The 16187-nt window shown below is 44.2% G+C and overlaps 1 protein-coding gene across 2 annotated transcripts in view; it reads left to right on the top strand.

Annotated features, from left to right (window-relative positions):
- The window catches only part of MGAT5 (alpha-1,6-mannosylglycoprotein 6-beta-N-acetylglucosaminyltransferase), a 131021-nt gene extending 116934 nt beyond the window's left edge, over positions 1–14087 (top strand). For both annotated transcript variants that reach the window (XM_083153813.1, XM_083153814.1), the window contains exons 13-17: positions 7205–7351; positions 8598–8714; positions 10486–10560; positions 11504–11661; positions 13395–14087. In XM_083153813.1, the coding sequence (XP_083009939.1) occupies positions 7205–7351; positions 8598–8714; positions 10486–10560; positions 11504–11661; positions 13395–13593 (696 nt within the window). In that variant the 3' untranslated portion in view covers positions 13594–14087. The remainder of the gene's footprint in view (positions 1–7204; positions 7352–8597; positions 8715–10485; positions 10561–11503; positions 11662–13394) is intronic.
- The last annotated feature ends 2100 nt before the right edge of the window (positions 14088–16187 follow it).

The raw sequence follows: 16187 nt of genomic DNA on the forward strand, positions 1-16187 counted from the left end.
GTTTTCTTTTTTTTTCCTCACTGCGCATGTGCCACAATTAATTAGACTACAGTCGCAGTGCTATTTAATTTGATGGTGGTCACGGGTGGCTAGTCATGGGCGTGTCATAGCCAGCACTGTAACAAGCAATGAGTAACATTAGGGATGCACAGATTATCAATATTGTATTTTTGCATGCACGCTGCAGGTAGGTGTCATTTTACAGATTACGGCTACTGCGGCATTAGCATATATCTGCAGGACCTTTGCAAGTGAATATTCTGTTGCAAATGTGCCAAGCCTCATGTGTAGGAATTGCTTTTTATTTATTTATTAACAGTTTCTTATATAGTGCAGCATATTCCGTTGCGCTTTATAATAGGAGACAGTGATACAACAATATGGGTATTTACACAGTCAATGGTAACATAGTAATAAATGTTGAAAAAAGACTGTAGTCTATAAGAGTTCAACCTATTTGACTTGTAACTACTGACTTGAGTAATGCTGTGTACACAGCGAGATTCCCTTGCTATTCGACTTAGTACAGAGTTAGCAAAGATTGCATAGCACTCAAATCTTATTTACATACAATTCATACAAACTACATTTGATTTGAGCTATATAGTCATTGCAGCCCTGTCTATCTGGGTTGCGATTTGTGCTGCCACGGGAGCGTGCATCGGGATCGCAAGGTAAAAAACCTGTGCGATCTGCATGCGATCCCGATGCGATTTGACTATATAGTCAAAATCTCATGCTGATTGTACCCATGTGTACACACCATAAGTCCTATCTATAGGATGTACAAAAATGTATCCAGTTTTGATTTAAATTAATTTATACAACTTTTTATACTGATGCAAAAACCCAGGTTTTTGCCTCATGAACCCGGGTCAGCATCGGCGTAAAAGGGGTAGCTGAAAAAACACTGGTCCATTTCCCCGCAAATCCTGCCCTGGACCTGACCAGGGTGGAACACGGGGAGGACCCCGGTTATGGGGCAGTGCAAATTGGCACCCGTTTACAGCAATGGGGGAGCCCAGCCTTCGGACCTCAGCATCCTGCGGTCAGTATGGAGGTTGGGCAGCGGAGGCAGGGAGGAGGTTAATGGATGCCTGTGTGCCTATAGCATTGGCATCCCTTGAATCCATTTCCCTTTTAATGTATGCCAGTATCTTAGTGCGCACTGCTCAAGTGCAGTAGCAAAAGCAACATTACCCAATTTTTCATCTATGATGACCCCCAAGTCCTTCTCCTACAGCAGAATTCCCTATAATAACTCAATTTAGGCTAGAAGTAGCTTGTTTATTTTTGTTCCCATAATGAATTAATTAACATTTATAAACGTTAAACTGCATTTTCCACCTTTCCAGTTTAAGTCACTTTGTAGTGTATCCACATCCTCTCCGGAGTTGATTTCCTTACTCAATTTCATGTGGTCCCCAAATAATGCAATTTTGCTCACTATGCCATTTCCTATATCATTAATGAATATATTATACAAGGTGGGTCCCAATATTGAACCTTGTGGGACTCCACTTTGGACCTTACCCCAGCTGGAATGTATGCCATTTACCACCAATCTCTGTCCCTCATTGTGCAACCAGTTTTTAATCCAATTCAATTTTTTATCTCCTAATCCTAATTTACCTAGTGGTATTAATAACCTCGTATGAGGCACCGTGTCAAAAGCTTTAGTGAAATCAAGAAGTATTACATCAACAGATTTCTCAAAGTCCAGCCCCTACTGACTTCCTCATATAAGCTAATTAAATTAGTCTGACCTGATCTATTTTTGATGAACCCATGCAGAGCCTTACTCCTGTTCTAAGAAATTTTGGATACTATCTCTTATTATTCCTTCTAATATTTTCCCCACAAAGGTATGAGGGCCCTGCTTGCAAGCTTACAATCTATAGGGAAATATGCATTGATAGGTTTTTCCGGTCTTCTATGCACATTTCTTTTTTATACAACTGAAGTGGGTACTTGTGTATTTTGGCGGCGCCCATCGCATCGCATACCATAACGCATACGATGGTATGCGATGCGACGCGATATCGTACGATAGTGCACGATGGCATACAATTTTGAAATTGTATGCCATTGTACATGGCATACAATGCCATATGATGCGATGCGATTAAACATTGTATAAGCACCCTAATGGGTGCTTATACAATGTTAAGCACCCAAATGGGTGCTTACAATGTTAAATGCACCCCCACGCCACCCCCCACTATAAACGTGAACCCGAAGCGTGGCGAGCGCAGCGGTACGCGTCCTACGACCTTTTCATACCCCCACTATCCACGTCGGCGTGGAGTTGGGAAGCGCAGCGAGCCCCGCGGATACCTGTGAAGCCCGCGAAGGGACGCGTTTACCTGTGAAGGTATCCGCGTCCCCTCGCGGGGCTCGCTGCGCTCGCCACGCTTGGGGCTCGGTGGCTCGCTGCGCTCGCCACACTATTCTATTCTCAACTCCACGCCGACGTGGATAGTGGGGGTATGAAAAGGTCGTAGGACGCGTACCGCCGCCCCTCGCTGGCTCGCTGCGCTCGCCACGCTTCGGGTTCACGTTTATAGTGGGGGGGTGGTGTGGGGGTGCATTTAACATTGTAAGCACCCATTAGGGTGCTTATACGATTTTTTATCGTATAGGGGGTCAAAATCGCGTCGCATCGTATGCCATCGGGTGCATGGCATGTGATGCGATCCGTTCATCGTACGACGGACATCGGGGGTGCCGCCAAAATACACAAGTACCCTGAAGTGTTACTGAATCTGTCTTCTGCTTCTTAGTTGCATAAATCAGCTCCTGCCTAAGCCCAAATAACCACCAGCTAGTGAAGGAAGATCCATAAATAAACTGTAAACAACTGGACTACTGTTCTGTTGCACAAATACTTTGTTTTCAGATTTTATTTGGAATTATTATTTTAGTGATCCTTGATTAGCATGCTGTCGCCATGTACGGATCGGTAGGGGGGTTCTGCAATGATTGTGGAACTATGTACCAGCATGCCATAATCACCTGTGTGTATGCAGCGGCTGACTGAGTAGCTTGGAACTTGTAGTTCTATAAGAATAATGCTGTGTACACACTGTGAGATTCCCTTGCTATTCGACTTAATGGTGTGTACACACTTGTACAATGTGCATGAGATTTTGACTATATATTCAAAATCTCATCTGGATCACATGGGTTTTAACCCTTGCGATCCCGATGCGCGCTCCCGTATCGCAGCCAGAAAGTCTTTGCTGCATAGACTATATAGTGCAGATCTGCACTATAAAGTCTAAATTGTATGCAGATAGTCTAAATTGTATACATAGTCTAAATTGTGCAAGTGTGTACACACCTTTAGATTCGAGTGCTATGCAATCTTTGCTAACTGTACTATTTACATACAATTCATACAATCTGCATTAGATTTGCACTATATCGTCATTGCGGCCCTGTCTATCTGGGTTTGGATTTGTTCTGTCACGTGAGCGTGCATCGGGATCGCAAGATAAAAAACCTGTGCAATCTGCATGCGACCCTGATGCAATTTTGACTTTTATAGTCAAAATCTCATGCTGATTGGGGTGCCGGATGGCTCCCCACCAGTCGGAATTCCGACAGTCATTCCTCCGACGTCGGAATCCCGACTGCTCCCTCGTGGGGGTCCACGACCCCCATGGAGGGAGAATAAAATAGGTGGCGAGCGCAGCTCGCCACCGTGCCCGCAGCATGGCGAGCGCAGCGAGCCCGCAAGGGGGCTTCATTGCGCTCCCCACGCTGTGCAGTCGAGATTCCGACGTCTGACTAATGCCTGTCGGAATCCCGACTGTCGGGTAATTATACCACACCCGCTGATTGTACCCGTGTGTACACACCAAAAGGCTGCATAATTCCAGTTACATCCACAGCAAGTAGTTTTCTGCTTGGGAAAGCAAAATCACTCTTGACTGGTTTATATGTGTATAATCTATATCATTTTCTGTGGTAAAATCTTGATGTGTAGCTCTTCTCTATATGCGTGCTTGGCTGCAGTAGGCCATTAGCTGACTAGCTGCTGAGATGTAAGCAACATTAGGTAGTACTGCATTCTAAACATAATGCTGCACTAATCCTCTGTATTCACTCTCCTAATACCCCATAGTGCTGTGCAAGCAGATAACATTCAATCTGTAACCAAACTATCGCTTTGCATGTCCTACTAGAATGGCAAATAGTACCAGTGTTGTGAGCTGATAATCTCTTAACCCCTTGAGTGCCAATGTTGCTGTGAGAGACATGCAAAATATCCGCTAAAAAAATGCCTGGGTCAAAGTGGAGGAACCTGAGTCACTTTATAGTTATTGCCGGCAAATAATCGAAAGTCAATTGATTGAAGTTTTGTTAAACACTGATCAAAAAAAACAAAACCCAGTCGCCGTGAGCAACGCTGACATTTTTCGCGAGTATTTTGGACATCTCACAGCAATGTTGACTCAAAGGGATAAAGATTGATGCATTTTGTTTTAACCTATTTAAAACCAATTCTGGGGCTCCGCCCCCCGACCGGGACTTAGGGATTCATGGTCCGGGATTGGCTGGTGGGCCGCCCTAAGTCCCGGTCGGGGGGGCGGAGCCCCAGAAGTAAAAAGAAGACCGGATCGTGGTGGCAGCGGTGCAGGGGTCCCAGAGAAGCCCTGAAGACGTCCAGTGAGTATGTTTTCTCTCCACAGGTACCTGAGTGGATACTACTGGACAAGGGGACCAATGCTTCGAGGCAACATAGGTGAGTATTGGATGAATGGGCTCCGTATGTAATAAAGTTTTACTGTCAGTGTGTAAGTGTATTTATTTAACTATTTGTTCTACTGTAGGACTACAAGTCTCAGCTGACCCTTTATTGCCTCGCATGCTGGGACTTGTGGTTCTCCAAATAGTTCCACAGCAATACACAATAGTTCTATTTTTTTTACACAAAAATCAGCTCGATGCCCACCGCCCAGGGGCATCGAGGACAGCCCCAGGCTTCAGCATGGGCAGGTAAATTCAGTCAGAGGGCTGAATGATTTGGCCAGGGGGAATTGTATAATAAGTCTCCCCCCGGCTGTCACATTACCCTGCTGGCTGGTTGGGCCCGTTGCTGGTTCTTGAAATACAGGGGGACCCCTACTCATTTTGTCCCACGTATTTTGGGAACCAGGACCAGCCCTTGAGCCTGGTGCTGGTTTTATAAAATCCTGGGGACCCCTATTGGTTTTGCCCCGTGATTTTATGAAACCAGGACCGGCTCTTTGAGCCTGGGGCTGGTTATGCTCGGGAGGGGGGACCCCACGCCGGTCCCCCCCCTTCTTTTTTTTTTTTGTAATTTTTTTTTTTATTCTTTTTTTTTTTTACACCATAACCATGCACAGATCGCAATGATCTGTGCATGTCTCTGACTAATTCGCCAATCAGAACCTTTTAGAAAGTGCGAATTATCGCACAAAGAAATTGAAATACGTCCCGTTGCGCACCCTGTTAAATTGACGATTTGGGGGAAAATGTGAAAACGCCATTTTGTTGCCTATTTATCGCAATAAAAAAACAAAATCTGACTATTAAATGTCACCCTACATCTCCTGACTCATTGAATCCTCTGCTCTACAGTGAAATAGTTTTTTTAGTATTTTCCTCTTAACCGATCTGTGAGTTCACTTTTAGCAAAGAATGTTTGTGAACACTGCTCGAGAACACTCAGATCAAATTCGGATAAAAAGGGGAACATTAGGTTGGGAAAGAGGAATGTAAGGGACTGTGTGAGGGTGGGAAAGTGATCGTGAGAGGCTCTGTAGGAGAGGGGAATTGTGAGTGGCTGTGGCATAGTAAGAGAGGGAATCATGAGGGTCTGTGGGAGAGGGGAATGTGAAGAACTGTGTGAGTTATATTGTATAGCACAGTGATAGTTTTAAAACGCCTGCAGCTGCACCCTGTGTTATACATGTGACACACGGAACAAACAGGAGGTCCTCACAATTGCAGCTTATGACCCACTTTCTCTATTAAATTCCCAATGTGATCTAACAACAACTAAGCTTGTCCGGGTGAACCCTCTGTCCTTCCATGTGAGTTGCAGTTAATCATTTACACCCTATACCAAGACTGATACTGTGTGACTGTTAAATTTGCTGCGTAGAGTCATGTAATGTAGCAGTTGATATTCCTTTACCAAGATTGCCCATCCACAGTGTAGACTGTGGATTGGCAGACTAAAAACTATGGGGGTTATTCAGACCTGACTCGTTCTCTGGTAATTTGCCTCAATTATGCCGATGGGCGCTTCACTGCAAATCCACTCCCCATCTAATGAATTTTCTACTGTGCGCAGTCTGTGCGTAGCCCAGGACCCGGCAACTGTTGATTAGGCTGTTCAGGGATAGAGCTGATGTTACAGAACTTCCCTTCAAATGTCTGGGTTTTCCCTGACACTCCCAGAAAATGGCTGGTTACCACCCAAAAACACCCGCTTTTTTTGTCCAACTTTCATACGGCCAGTGATTTAAAAAAAAAAAGCAGGATTTTATCACGGTTTGGCCTTTAATCATGCATGCTACGAGCTTTACGCATGCGCAGTTGTTCCATTATCACCCGTTCTGTGAATTCGCAGCCAGGCGATCCGGTCTGAATAACCCCCTATGTTCTAGATGATGCAAAATGTAAGCCTATTTGTGGAGTAGATCCTAGCTAATTAATGAAACTTCATATCCATTGTTTCTAGGATGTTTCTAGTGTGCGACACTGCTCAGGTTATATTTACATGTCTTTTCCATTTGTTGAGTCCGTAGCGTGATCATACCTGATCATTTAGACCAGGCATGCCCAACGTTGGCCCTCCAGATGTTGTGAAACTACACATCCCAGCATGCTTTGCCACATTTGCAATTAGAGAATGCTAAAACGATTGCAAAGCATGCTGGGATGTGTAGTTTCACAACATCTGGAGGGCCAATGTTGGACATGCCTGATTTAGACTCTACACACTGTAACTGTCAAACCTCTACTTTCTGTAGTTTTACCTTTTGAGATCTTTGTGATTATTTCTTGCCTGATGTCATAGGGTTATGTGTAAAACCAGTTTAGTAGCCATCTCATACCCAGTGCTTGGGTAGACGTGTTAAGAACAGTGTATGGCGCAGTGGCCAGATTTAAGCCTTTGTACAGATTTTCGCTATACGTGGTCACAAGTGTTACGTTTGTCTCTCAGCTGTTTGTAGGACTGGGGTTCCCATATGAGGGGCCTGCTCCCCTTGAAGCGATTGCAAATGGATGTGCTTTTCTGAACCCTAAATTCAATCCAGCAAAAAGCAGCAGGAACACAGACTTCTTTAAGGGCAAGCCGACTCTTCGGGAGGTGAGATTTTTTTTTTAGTTCTAAATTTGGAAAAGAATGTGTCCCTTCTCCTGATTACTGCAACTGTAAACGCACACACACTGAGCTGTGAGTCTGACCGTGTGTGTGTGTGTGTGTGTGTGGGGGGGGGATTTTTAACATCCCAGGTACTTGCAGGATAACCAGCTTTGGAAATGATTGTTTCATTGCTTGCAGGCTTTTAGGAGAATTCCTTACAAATGCAGACTTCAGTAGGATCTAATGACTCCGACTGGGGCACATGACGCACAAGCGTCCATATGATGTAGCTGGTTCTCACTGATATTATAGGCTACTTTGTCATGCATAGCCCAAATACAGTGAGATTACCCTCCCCTATGTTTTTTTTTTTACTACTTTCCTCTCATTGTAGCCCTCCTTGTGGCATCATATGGGTCTATGGGCACGGTTCAGAGTTGATCGCTGATGTGCAAAATCCTAATCCATTTGATTGTGGAATGAACCCAAAATTTACCAGAAATCGTGAAAATATGTGATCACAATCCCCTTGCAATTTGATGGAGAGGAAGTTGGCGCTTGGGAGGGGGGTGGGATACCGGCCATTTTCTGGGAGTTTCAGGCATTGGAAGGGTGCGTGACTTCAGCGCTGTCCTCAATCAGCTCATCTCTGTTGCAGAGTTGTAGAAGGGTCACTCTTGCATTTGCACAGACTGGAATAATGTATTAGATGGTGAGGAAGTTGCGGATTGGGACATTTTCAGAATTCACACAGGGCAGGTTTTTGCTCGGTCTGGGCAGCGGCTAACCATTCCCAATCACCTGCGAACTTGCAGATGAGCGATCCAGTCTGAATCAGGCCCTCTGTGCCAAGTGCCTTAAAATTGATTACTTTCTGAACAGCTTTATTAACCCTTAAGACTCCCAAATTTCCCATGAACGGCCCGGGAGCTTCAGAATCGCATGCTATATATTGGATGTAATACCATTCACTTCTGCCGGAGGCTGTTGATCTGATAGATCCTTTGCAGCAGGTCAGATCTCCGATCCGATGCACACAGGACCGCGGATCGGATCTGATGTCAAACCAATGTGATTTGGCCACTTTTCACCCAAGTTCTTGGCCCGATCTGTCGGAATCGGGTGGAAAGTGGCCACATCGCGCAAATGTATGACCAGCTCTACTGTTTACAGCTTGAGCATCAGATCTGCAACTTGCTGTTATCTGTGTGCAGTTATTTTATACTTCTGTATGTGATTTTCTTTACAGTTAACATCCCAGCACCCCTATGCCGAAGTATATATTGGGAAGCCGCATGTTTGGACAGTGAACATCAATGACCCTGAGGAAGTTGAAAAAGCAGTGAAATCAATATTAAATCAAAAGGTTATTATCTGTTGTGGTACTGTGTGGGTAGTGTGTCTATCCACAACACTGTGTGTTATCACATACTCTCCCAACTACTTCTACTTTCCTCCAACATCTGACTACACAATGGCCCTTATTCTGGTTCACTCGCAAAGGCAAATTCCGTCTCAAATGGACAAAACCATGTGCACTGCAGGTGGGGCAGATCTAACTTGTGCAGAGAGAATTAGATCTGGGTGGGGTTTTACTTCAAAGTGAGATCTATATTGCAGTGTAAAAATAAAGCAGCCAGTATTTTCCCTGCACAGAAACAAAATAATGTTACATCTGCTCCCCTGCAGTGCACATGGTTTTGTCCATTTGAGAAGGAATCTGCCTTTGCGAGTGAACCAGAATAAGGGTCAATGTGCTGGGGATCTAAGCACCATTTCTGTATGAAGTCTGTTTTACAGACAGTAAGATTATAATGTCCTTTTTCCATTGAGCTATAAATACTTACTCGCCAGAAGCGTTACTAGAAGCCATATACGTCTGCATGTTACATTTACACCCATGTAGAACTGGAGCATGTCTCAGAGCATTTCTCAGCTCATTCCACCACGGTTTGCAATGGCTGATGTCCATATATGACTCAAGCAGTATATTTGTAAAGTCCTTTTGCATGATAATGGCTCAGCAACTGTAAGCCTGCGGAGCATGAAATATCTGCCTGCTGGGAATGTTTGAATCTCAATTTAATCATTAATACTCATTATGACCATTGCCTTTAGAAACATGGAGAACCCATTATAAAAAGGGCATTAATTTTAAATATTTTACGACTATTCCCAGGCAAGTCAATAAAATAGATTTTGCTGTAAAATGATTGCCCTGGAGGCTGCATCTGATTAGCAGTTAACCTTTTAAACCCCGACTGTGAACCAAATATACTATCCTTTGAGCAAAGGACTAAGTTACCTCTAATGCACACTAGGGCGATCTCACATACAATCCTTCGATTTCGACCGCATCTGTTTGATAAATCAAAGGATTGTATGCATGTATGTTGAATGGGTCACCCGTGACGTGATGCGTGGGCCCCGCCGGAATGTCGCGTTGATGGATATGTGCTGCACTGCAATCAGTGGCAGGAGCACGGGCAGCAGGTTCGGTGAGGAGGCAGGAGTGCAGGCCGCTAACACACGCCAGCCCTTCTGCACAGCGCTGCGCTATACCGACGTCTGCCACCAGCCCTCTTAACAGCCCCTGATGTGGCATAGTAGATGCATGGGACATAAAGTGCTGGAAAAAGCAAGATGTGATGGGACATCGCATTGCATATATAACAGCAGATGTGCAGCAATTATACTATTATTTATGTGCAAATATGAATGTTTAATGCAGTATAAAATATGGGACTGGTGCCTAGTATCGGTCATTACAGATTGGGTGTGATCCATTTAAAAAGGGATAGGCAGTGATTGAATGAATGAATCAAAGATCCTTTATATTTGCAGTGTCAATGGCACATAGAATTATCTTTGCACACTTACAGTATGTGGCATTCCGTGTTTTTGATTCACATCACTAAGTGTAATGGTTCCACTGTAATGTCCTATAGTCAGCACTGAGCATTAGAAACTGTTATACTGAGAATAGAGTTGCCTTCTGGATTGATAGCAATGTGTGGTGTCATGGGAGCATCTCACGCGAATCCTAAAATATTCAGCCCCTTTCGCTTGAGCTGCTCCTTACAACATAATGTTCCTTGATGTGACAAATGACATTCCATGTCTTCTGCTCGGCACAGAATGAACCTTACCTGCCCTACGAGTTCACGTGCGAAGGAATGCTGCAAAGGGTGAATGTGTTCATAGAGAAACAGGTAAGAACAACGGGCTGGAGATGCCCCACGCAGTCATACAGAATTGTAACCGAACACGTTTATCATGTTCACCACTAGAGTCTGCTGCTCTGATTATAATTTGCTGAACACAGGATCCTCTCCATAGTGGGTAATTCAGGCCTGCTCACTAGGCTGCGTATATTCAGAGCCTACCAAGCAGGTAAACGCCGCTCCACCAAACGCACGCCACCCCCCTGGCCGGGTCCCCTTGCTACGCTGCAAGCAGATGTGTACGCTCGCAAGCACCCGCACAGAGGAAAAATCACACGATGGCTGCTCACCATCAAATGACTTTTCCTCTGATCGTAGCACAAAGGTAGCCCAGGACTTTGCTGCCGCACGTTGTTGTGCGAATTGGGGGCGGCGCTGACGTCATGTGACATCATCTGACTGTCCTGAACAGCGTTTCATGGGCAGGCCTAACGTTTTTGTGGGCAAGTCCATGTTCACCGCAGAACTCCCCCCTGCCTGTTAATCAGGCAGCGAGGACCCCGGCAAATGAAATATCGTCGAAGGCTTGTTTAATAAATGACAGAAGCTGTTTGGTTGATACGGTCTTGCTACTTTAGCACTCTCCAAGTACAACTACCCCCATAGACTGTTAATGTAGATCACCCACCAGTGTAGCTATGTAGAACCTTTTTGTGTGGATCTGACATTCATGTGAATATTGTTCCTCCACTGTAGTTGGGTGAAAAGTCAACTTTCTACAACTATTGTCAGTAGGTTGTCAGAATGTCATTGTGAATGATGTTATGCTGTATGTTACAATTTCAGTATTCTCGGTTTCTGTGGGTTTCTGACATTGGAGCTTGGCTGCCACCTATGAGTGACCACGTGTAAATGCAGGCTAAAATCTATGTGATTTGATTCCCATGATCAGACTGAAGAAGGAGCTCTTTAATATTGCTTATCATTTCAGGACTTCTGTCACGGGCAAGTTATGTGGCCGCCATTGAGCTCGCTGCAGGTGAAATTTGCCGATCCTGGTAAATCTTGTAAACAAGTCTGCCAGGAAAATCAACTGATTTGTGAACCTTCGTACTTCCAACATCTCAACAAAGACAAAGACCTGGCCAAGTTAGTGACTGCATTATACAGTATATCTTTATGTATCTCTCATAGGGCGGGATGTTATAACATCCGCGGCCCCCCTTCGCCGGACATCGCATTATTAGTAACGGCATATGCTATAACATATGCCGTTATTCATGCAAGGGACAGCTCTTGCGATAACAGCTGTCCCTTGCGATGCGGTGCCGGCACTGGACTTCCGGGTCTGTGACCCGGGAGTCCATCTGCGCATGCGCAGACCCCGGCGCCGGCCGCAGGGCACGCTGGGAGGGATCCGTGACGGATCCCTCAAACAGCGCTGCGGTAAGAAGCCCATAGGCTTCTGCAGGGATTCGCCAGCTTTAGCTGGCGATTCCCTCCGCAGCGCTGACACTGCGGAGGCGCCATATAGCATATAGAAATGCGGTAGAAACCCCGAAAACTGGGTTTTTACCGCATTTCTGCTATATAGCATCCCGCCCATAGTAACTTCTCTTTACTTTTGAAGAACACACCATTTAAACCACGCTCATGGACCAAGTTTTGTTTAATTGGTATAACTTTTATTCTATCATTTGAAAAACAATAGAAAAAACAGTCTACCGGCCGGTAATAAGATCTAAAAACAATTAGTACATTATTATCTTATACAAGATGGGCTGGGCATGTGATAGATCTTACTTCTAGCTATATTAAATGTGCAGGCTTACACCTACAATTAGCAGCAAAGAATCCAGTTAGTGCTTGCTGTTAGTAGTATAACCAGTCAGAGCAGTCGGACAGACAATGGTCCTAATTCAGACCGATTCGCTCAGCTGCGTATGTTCGCAGCCTTGTGAACAGGTAAATGTTGAATGCCCCCGCCACGTGAATCCTCGCATGCAGATGGGCGGCGACCATCGAATTACAATTATTTTTCTAATGCGCAGATAAGTCAGTCTGGACGGACTGACTAATTTGGGGCAGGCACTGATGTCCTGTGATGTCAGCCTCCTGCTCCAAGCAGGCATCGCCAAGCCTACATGTGCAGGGGGACACCCAGCATTTTGTATGAGTGAACGGCCCAGTGAGTGTGAAGCCGCTCGCTCCCAGCAAAGTAATTTTTCACCGCTCTCTTCACAGCGTGAACATTTTTAGCCATATGTTCGTGCTGATAATTAGCTATGCAACAGTGTTAATCAATACTTAGACTTCCGCTGTCCTCACGCGCGTTCCCGGCTGTTGGTGCTACCCTTCTGCGCATTCATCTCCTTGCGGGACGTGGATATAACTGGCCAGCAAGTTTGTCAAGGGTCCCTTTGACGCGTTTCCCCCCTCCAATGTGTTCTTCAGAAAGTAAAGCTGTCTAGTATTTGTTAACTATACACAAAAGCAGACCGTATTTACCGTGCTCAATGCTTTTGCTCTTCTTGCATTACTACTTGGTCTATTCCAGGAGAAAGTTGCTTGTATTTTTGTTCTTCCTCTTAGCTTTGACTAGGGCTTAATGTTGTGCTATCGCTGCGCTCCACCTTTCACCCACCAATACTGCACTTTACAAAGTTATTGCTAAGAGAAGCTCCTAGCAAAGTATTTATTTGGGCACTGTCATAAAATAAAAAGGGACATTGTTCTTGGACAAAAATGATTTTTATTGTTCTTAGTTATTACACCCCATCACTGATCATTTATTCTGGATTATATGAATAACAGTAACCCATTTGATTTACCTAGACAGTTAATCTGAACAACTTTACGCTGACATATTAAATGTATTACAGGTTCGGCATCCATTGCCAGTCATCTGATGTCGCTAGTGATCTTGTGGTCCCGTCCATTGACATAAAGAAAGATCATTGTGTGTTCCAAGGCGATCTTTTGTTGTTCAGCTGCGCAGGATCCCACCCCAACCACAAGCGGGTCTGTCCATGCAGAGACTACATGAAAGGACAAGTTGCAATCTGCGAGGACTGTCTATAGCATCCGCTGTACATTCTCCCTTCACTTTGGAAACAATTCACAGCTATGTACCATGGCACGAATGATTTATTGCACTCATGCAAACGAGTTCTGGAATTTGCCATTGGAATTTGCATCTTGAGGTGGATCGCTTGAAAGGAATGGTTTGGAAATCATAATGCTTTCCACCGCTGCACTACTTACGTAGCTGACCATAAGTTTAAAAAAGTCTGCTTTCACCATTTTTTTTATTTTACTGTCAAAAAAGCAGGACATGACTGAGCAGACCTGTTCAGGTGGATTTATCAGGAATGCTAGGATTCCGTATCGGTAAACATCCGCTGCATGCTGCAATTTGAAGTCATGGTTGACCCCTGCAGTCCGCTGTCTATAATAGGATTACACGCTAATGCATGACTACTCCAAAATGTCTTCAAGATAATCTACTGATGGGTTGCAGCACTGGTGTTGCAAATTAACTGAAAATATGGATATTTGGGGGGGGGGGGGGGGGGGGGAGGTATGAACACTCTAAATATGTTGTCTGGTAGAGAAAAAAAAATCTACATTGAACCTGTTTTCTGATTTGAATAGGACTTGTTAAGCACTAGAAGTGATACAAAGCAAGTCTTCTTTTTTTTTTTTTTTTTCCAACAGGATTCGATCACGTAACACCGCCAAGCACAGGATTGGAGCTAGTTTTGCTTTTCCCAGAAGCCTTTGTAAGAAATTTTTTGAAAGCAGAATACCATAAAATCTATTGTGTGATTATGGTAATACTGATTACAGTAATTAGACAAAGCCTGTGCTTTAAAAAGAAGGTAGCAGTAGAAAAGTAAAAAAAAAATATATAAATATATGTATACAGCTTGTATATTTATTTTTATTTTGGGGGTCTTGTCTGTGAGATAATTATGTATATATTTAACATATGTGGAGTATTTTTATTTGAATATTTATGAAGCAGAAAGGATGTACAATTTATGTTTTATTTTATTGCAGGTAGAGACCTAGTTAGGCCAGTATACTTATGATCTGTATATGGAGGGGGCAGCCATTTTGTGGGATTAATCTATTTCACCTGATCTGTTTACAAGAAACTTGTATAACAACATTGGTGCCTGGGGCACATATTTGTGAATTGATGGGCTGTATTCGGATGACCGTTTAGACAGCCCACAAAATGGTTGGCTGCCTTTTAACCAGGCGCATGAGCACTTACAGACTTGTGTATATTGGAAGTGCGAACAGTAGGGTAGGAGTAGATAGTGGGAAGCACTGCAGTCTTCATTGAACTACAAGTGCCAGTTTGTAGTGGTGCAGTGACTTCAATAATTCGGGCTGCCTACTGCTGTACTAAAGGTACGGACATTTCTAAAAAGGCAAAAATAATTCAATTTAGTTAAAAAGGCCACTAAGACTTAGTAAGACAGGCAGAAATCTTAGTAGACTTGCACAGAATCACTCCATTGGCCACAATGAAAGATGATATTGTTTATAATGATGAAAATGCATCCATTTATAAATCAATTAATTAGCTGAAAAACAAAATGCCCTTTCTTTTACTCTGTACATACGGGGTGACAGGAGCCGTGCGCTGAGCGACGTGCTTAAGCAACACACATCGCTGATACACATGCTGGGCGGGATGCTCTAAGAAAAAACGCCGGGTTTCGCATTGCTAATGATCACATATGCTCTAACATATGTGATCATTAACGCAAGGGACAGCTCTTGCAATAAGAGCTGTCCCATGCGACGCCGCCGCTGAGACCCGGGAGTCCGTCTGCGCATGCGCAGAGCACAGCGCCGGCCGCGGGGCATGCTGGGAAGGATCCGTGGCGGATCCCTCACACAGTGCTGCGGTAAGAAGCCCATCTGCATGTAATCGCCAGCTTTTGCTGCCGATTCCCTCCACATCGCTGACACAGCGGAGGGGGGTTACTGCATACAGAAATGCGGTAAAAACCCTGATAAGGTTTTTACCGCATTTCTGCTTTAGAGAATCCCGCCCACTCTGTGCTGAGCAATCTGTGCGCACCAGTGTTTTCTGATGACCAGATTTTGACAGCATGCAGTTAATATCTAGTCAGGTGACGCACAGGACTGCACATCTCAGTCGCTATGGGGTGTAAACATGGGGCGATGTCTGCTTACTTTCTAAGCTATCTAGTCAGATAACTTGGAAATAATACTGAAATCGCCCCGTGAGTGCGGAGCTTAAATGTGGTGAGACCAATTGGCAGCTGTCATTATGGATATTCACATCAGTTTAGCAGACTTAAATAACCTGTGGTTTCCATTGGCTATAGAACTACAAGGCCTAGGTAGCTAGACGTTGGCAATACATGCTTGTAGTTCCATAACAGCTGGAAAACCAAAGGTTGCCTGCCATTGATGTATACTGTATGTGCACACTGCTGCAGATCTATAGTGCAAGGGTCTGTACCCAATCTTTTATTTAAAACAAAAATATACAGATTATTAAACGCGTTTACACAGAAGTAGAGCTTGATATTTTATAATACAGTGTTGACCATTTACACTTTAAATCCATACATTGTTCAGGATTAGAGAATACTGTAGTGTTGGAACCTGCACAATGAGTGTTGTAT

This window comes from Crinia signifera, chromosome 7 (assembly GCF_055691185.1).
Source record: "Crinia signifera chromosome 7, ASM5569118v1, whole genome shotgun sequence".
Taxonomy (NCBI): domain Eukaryota; kingdom Metazoa; phylum Chordata; class Amphibia; order Anura; family Myobatrachidae; genus Crinia; species Crinia signifera.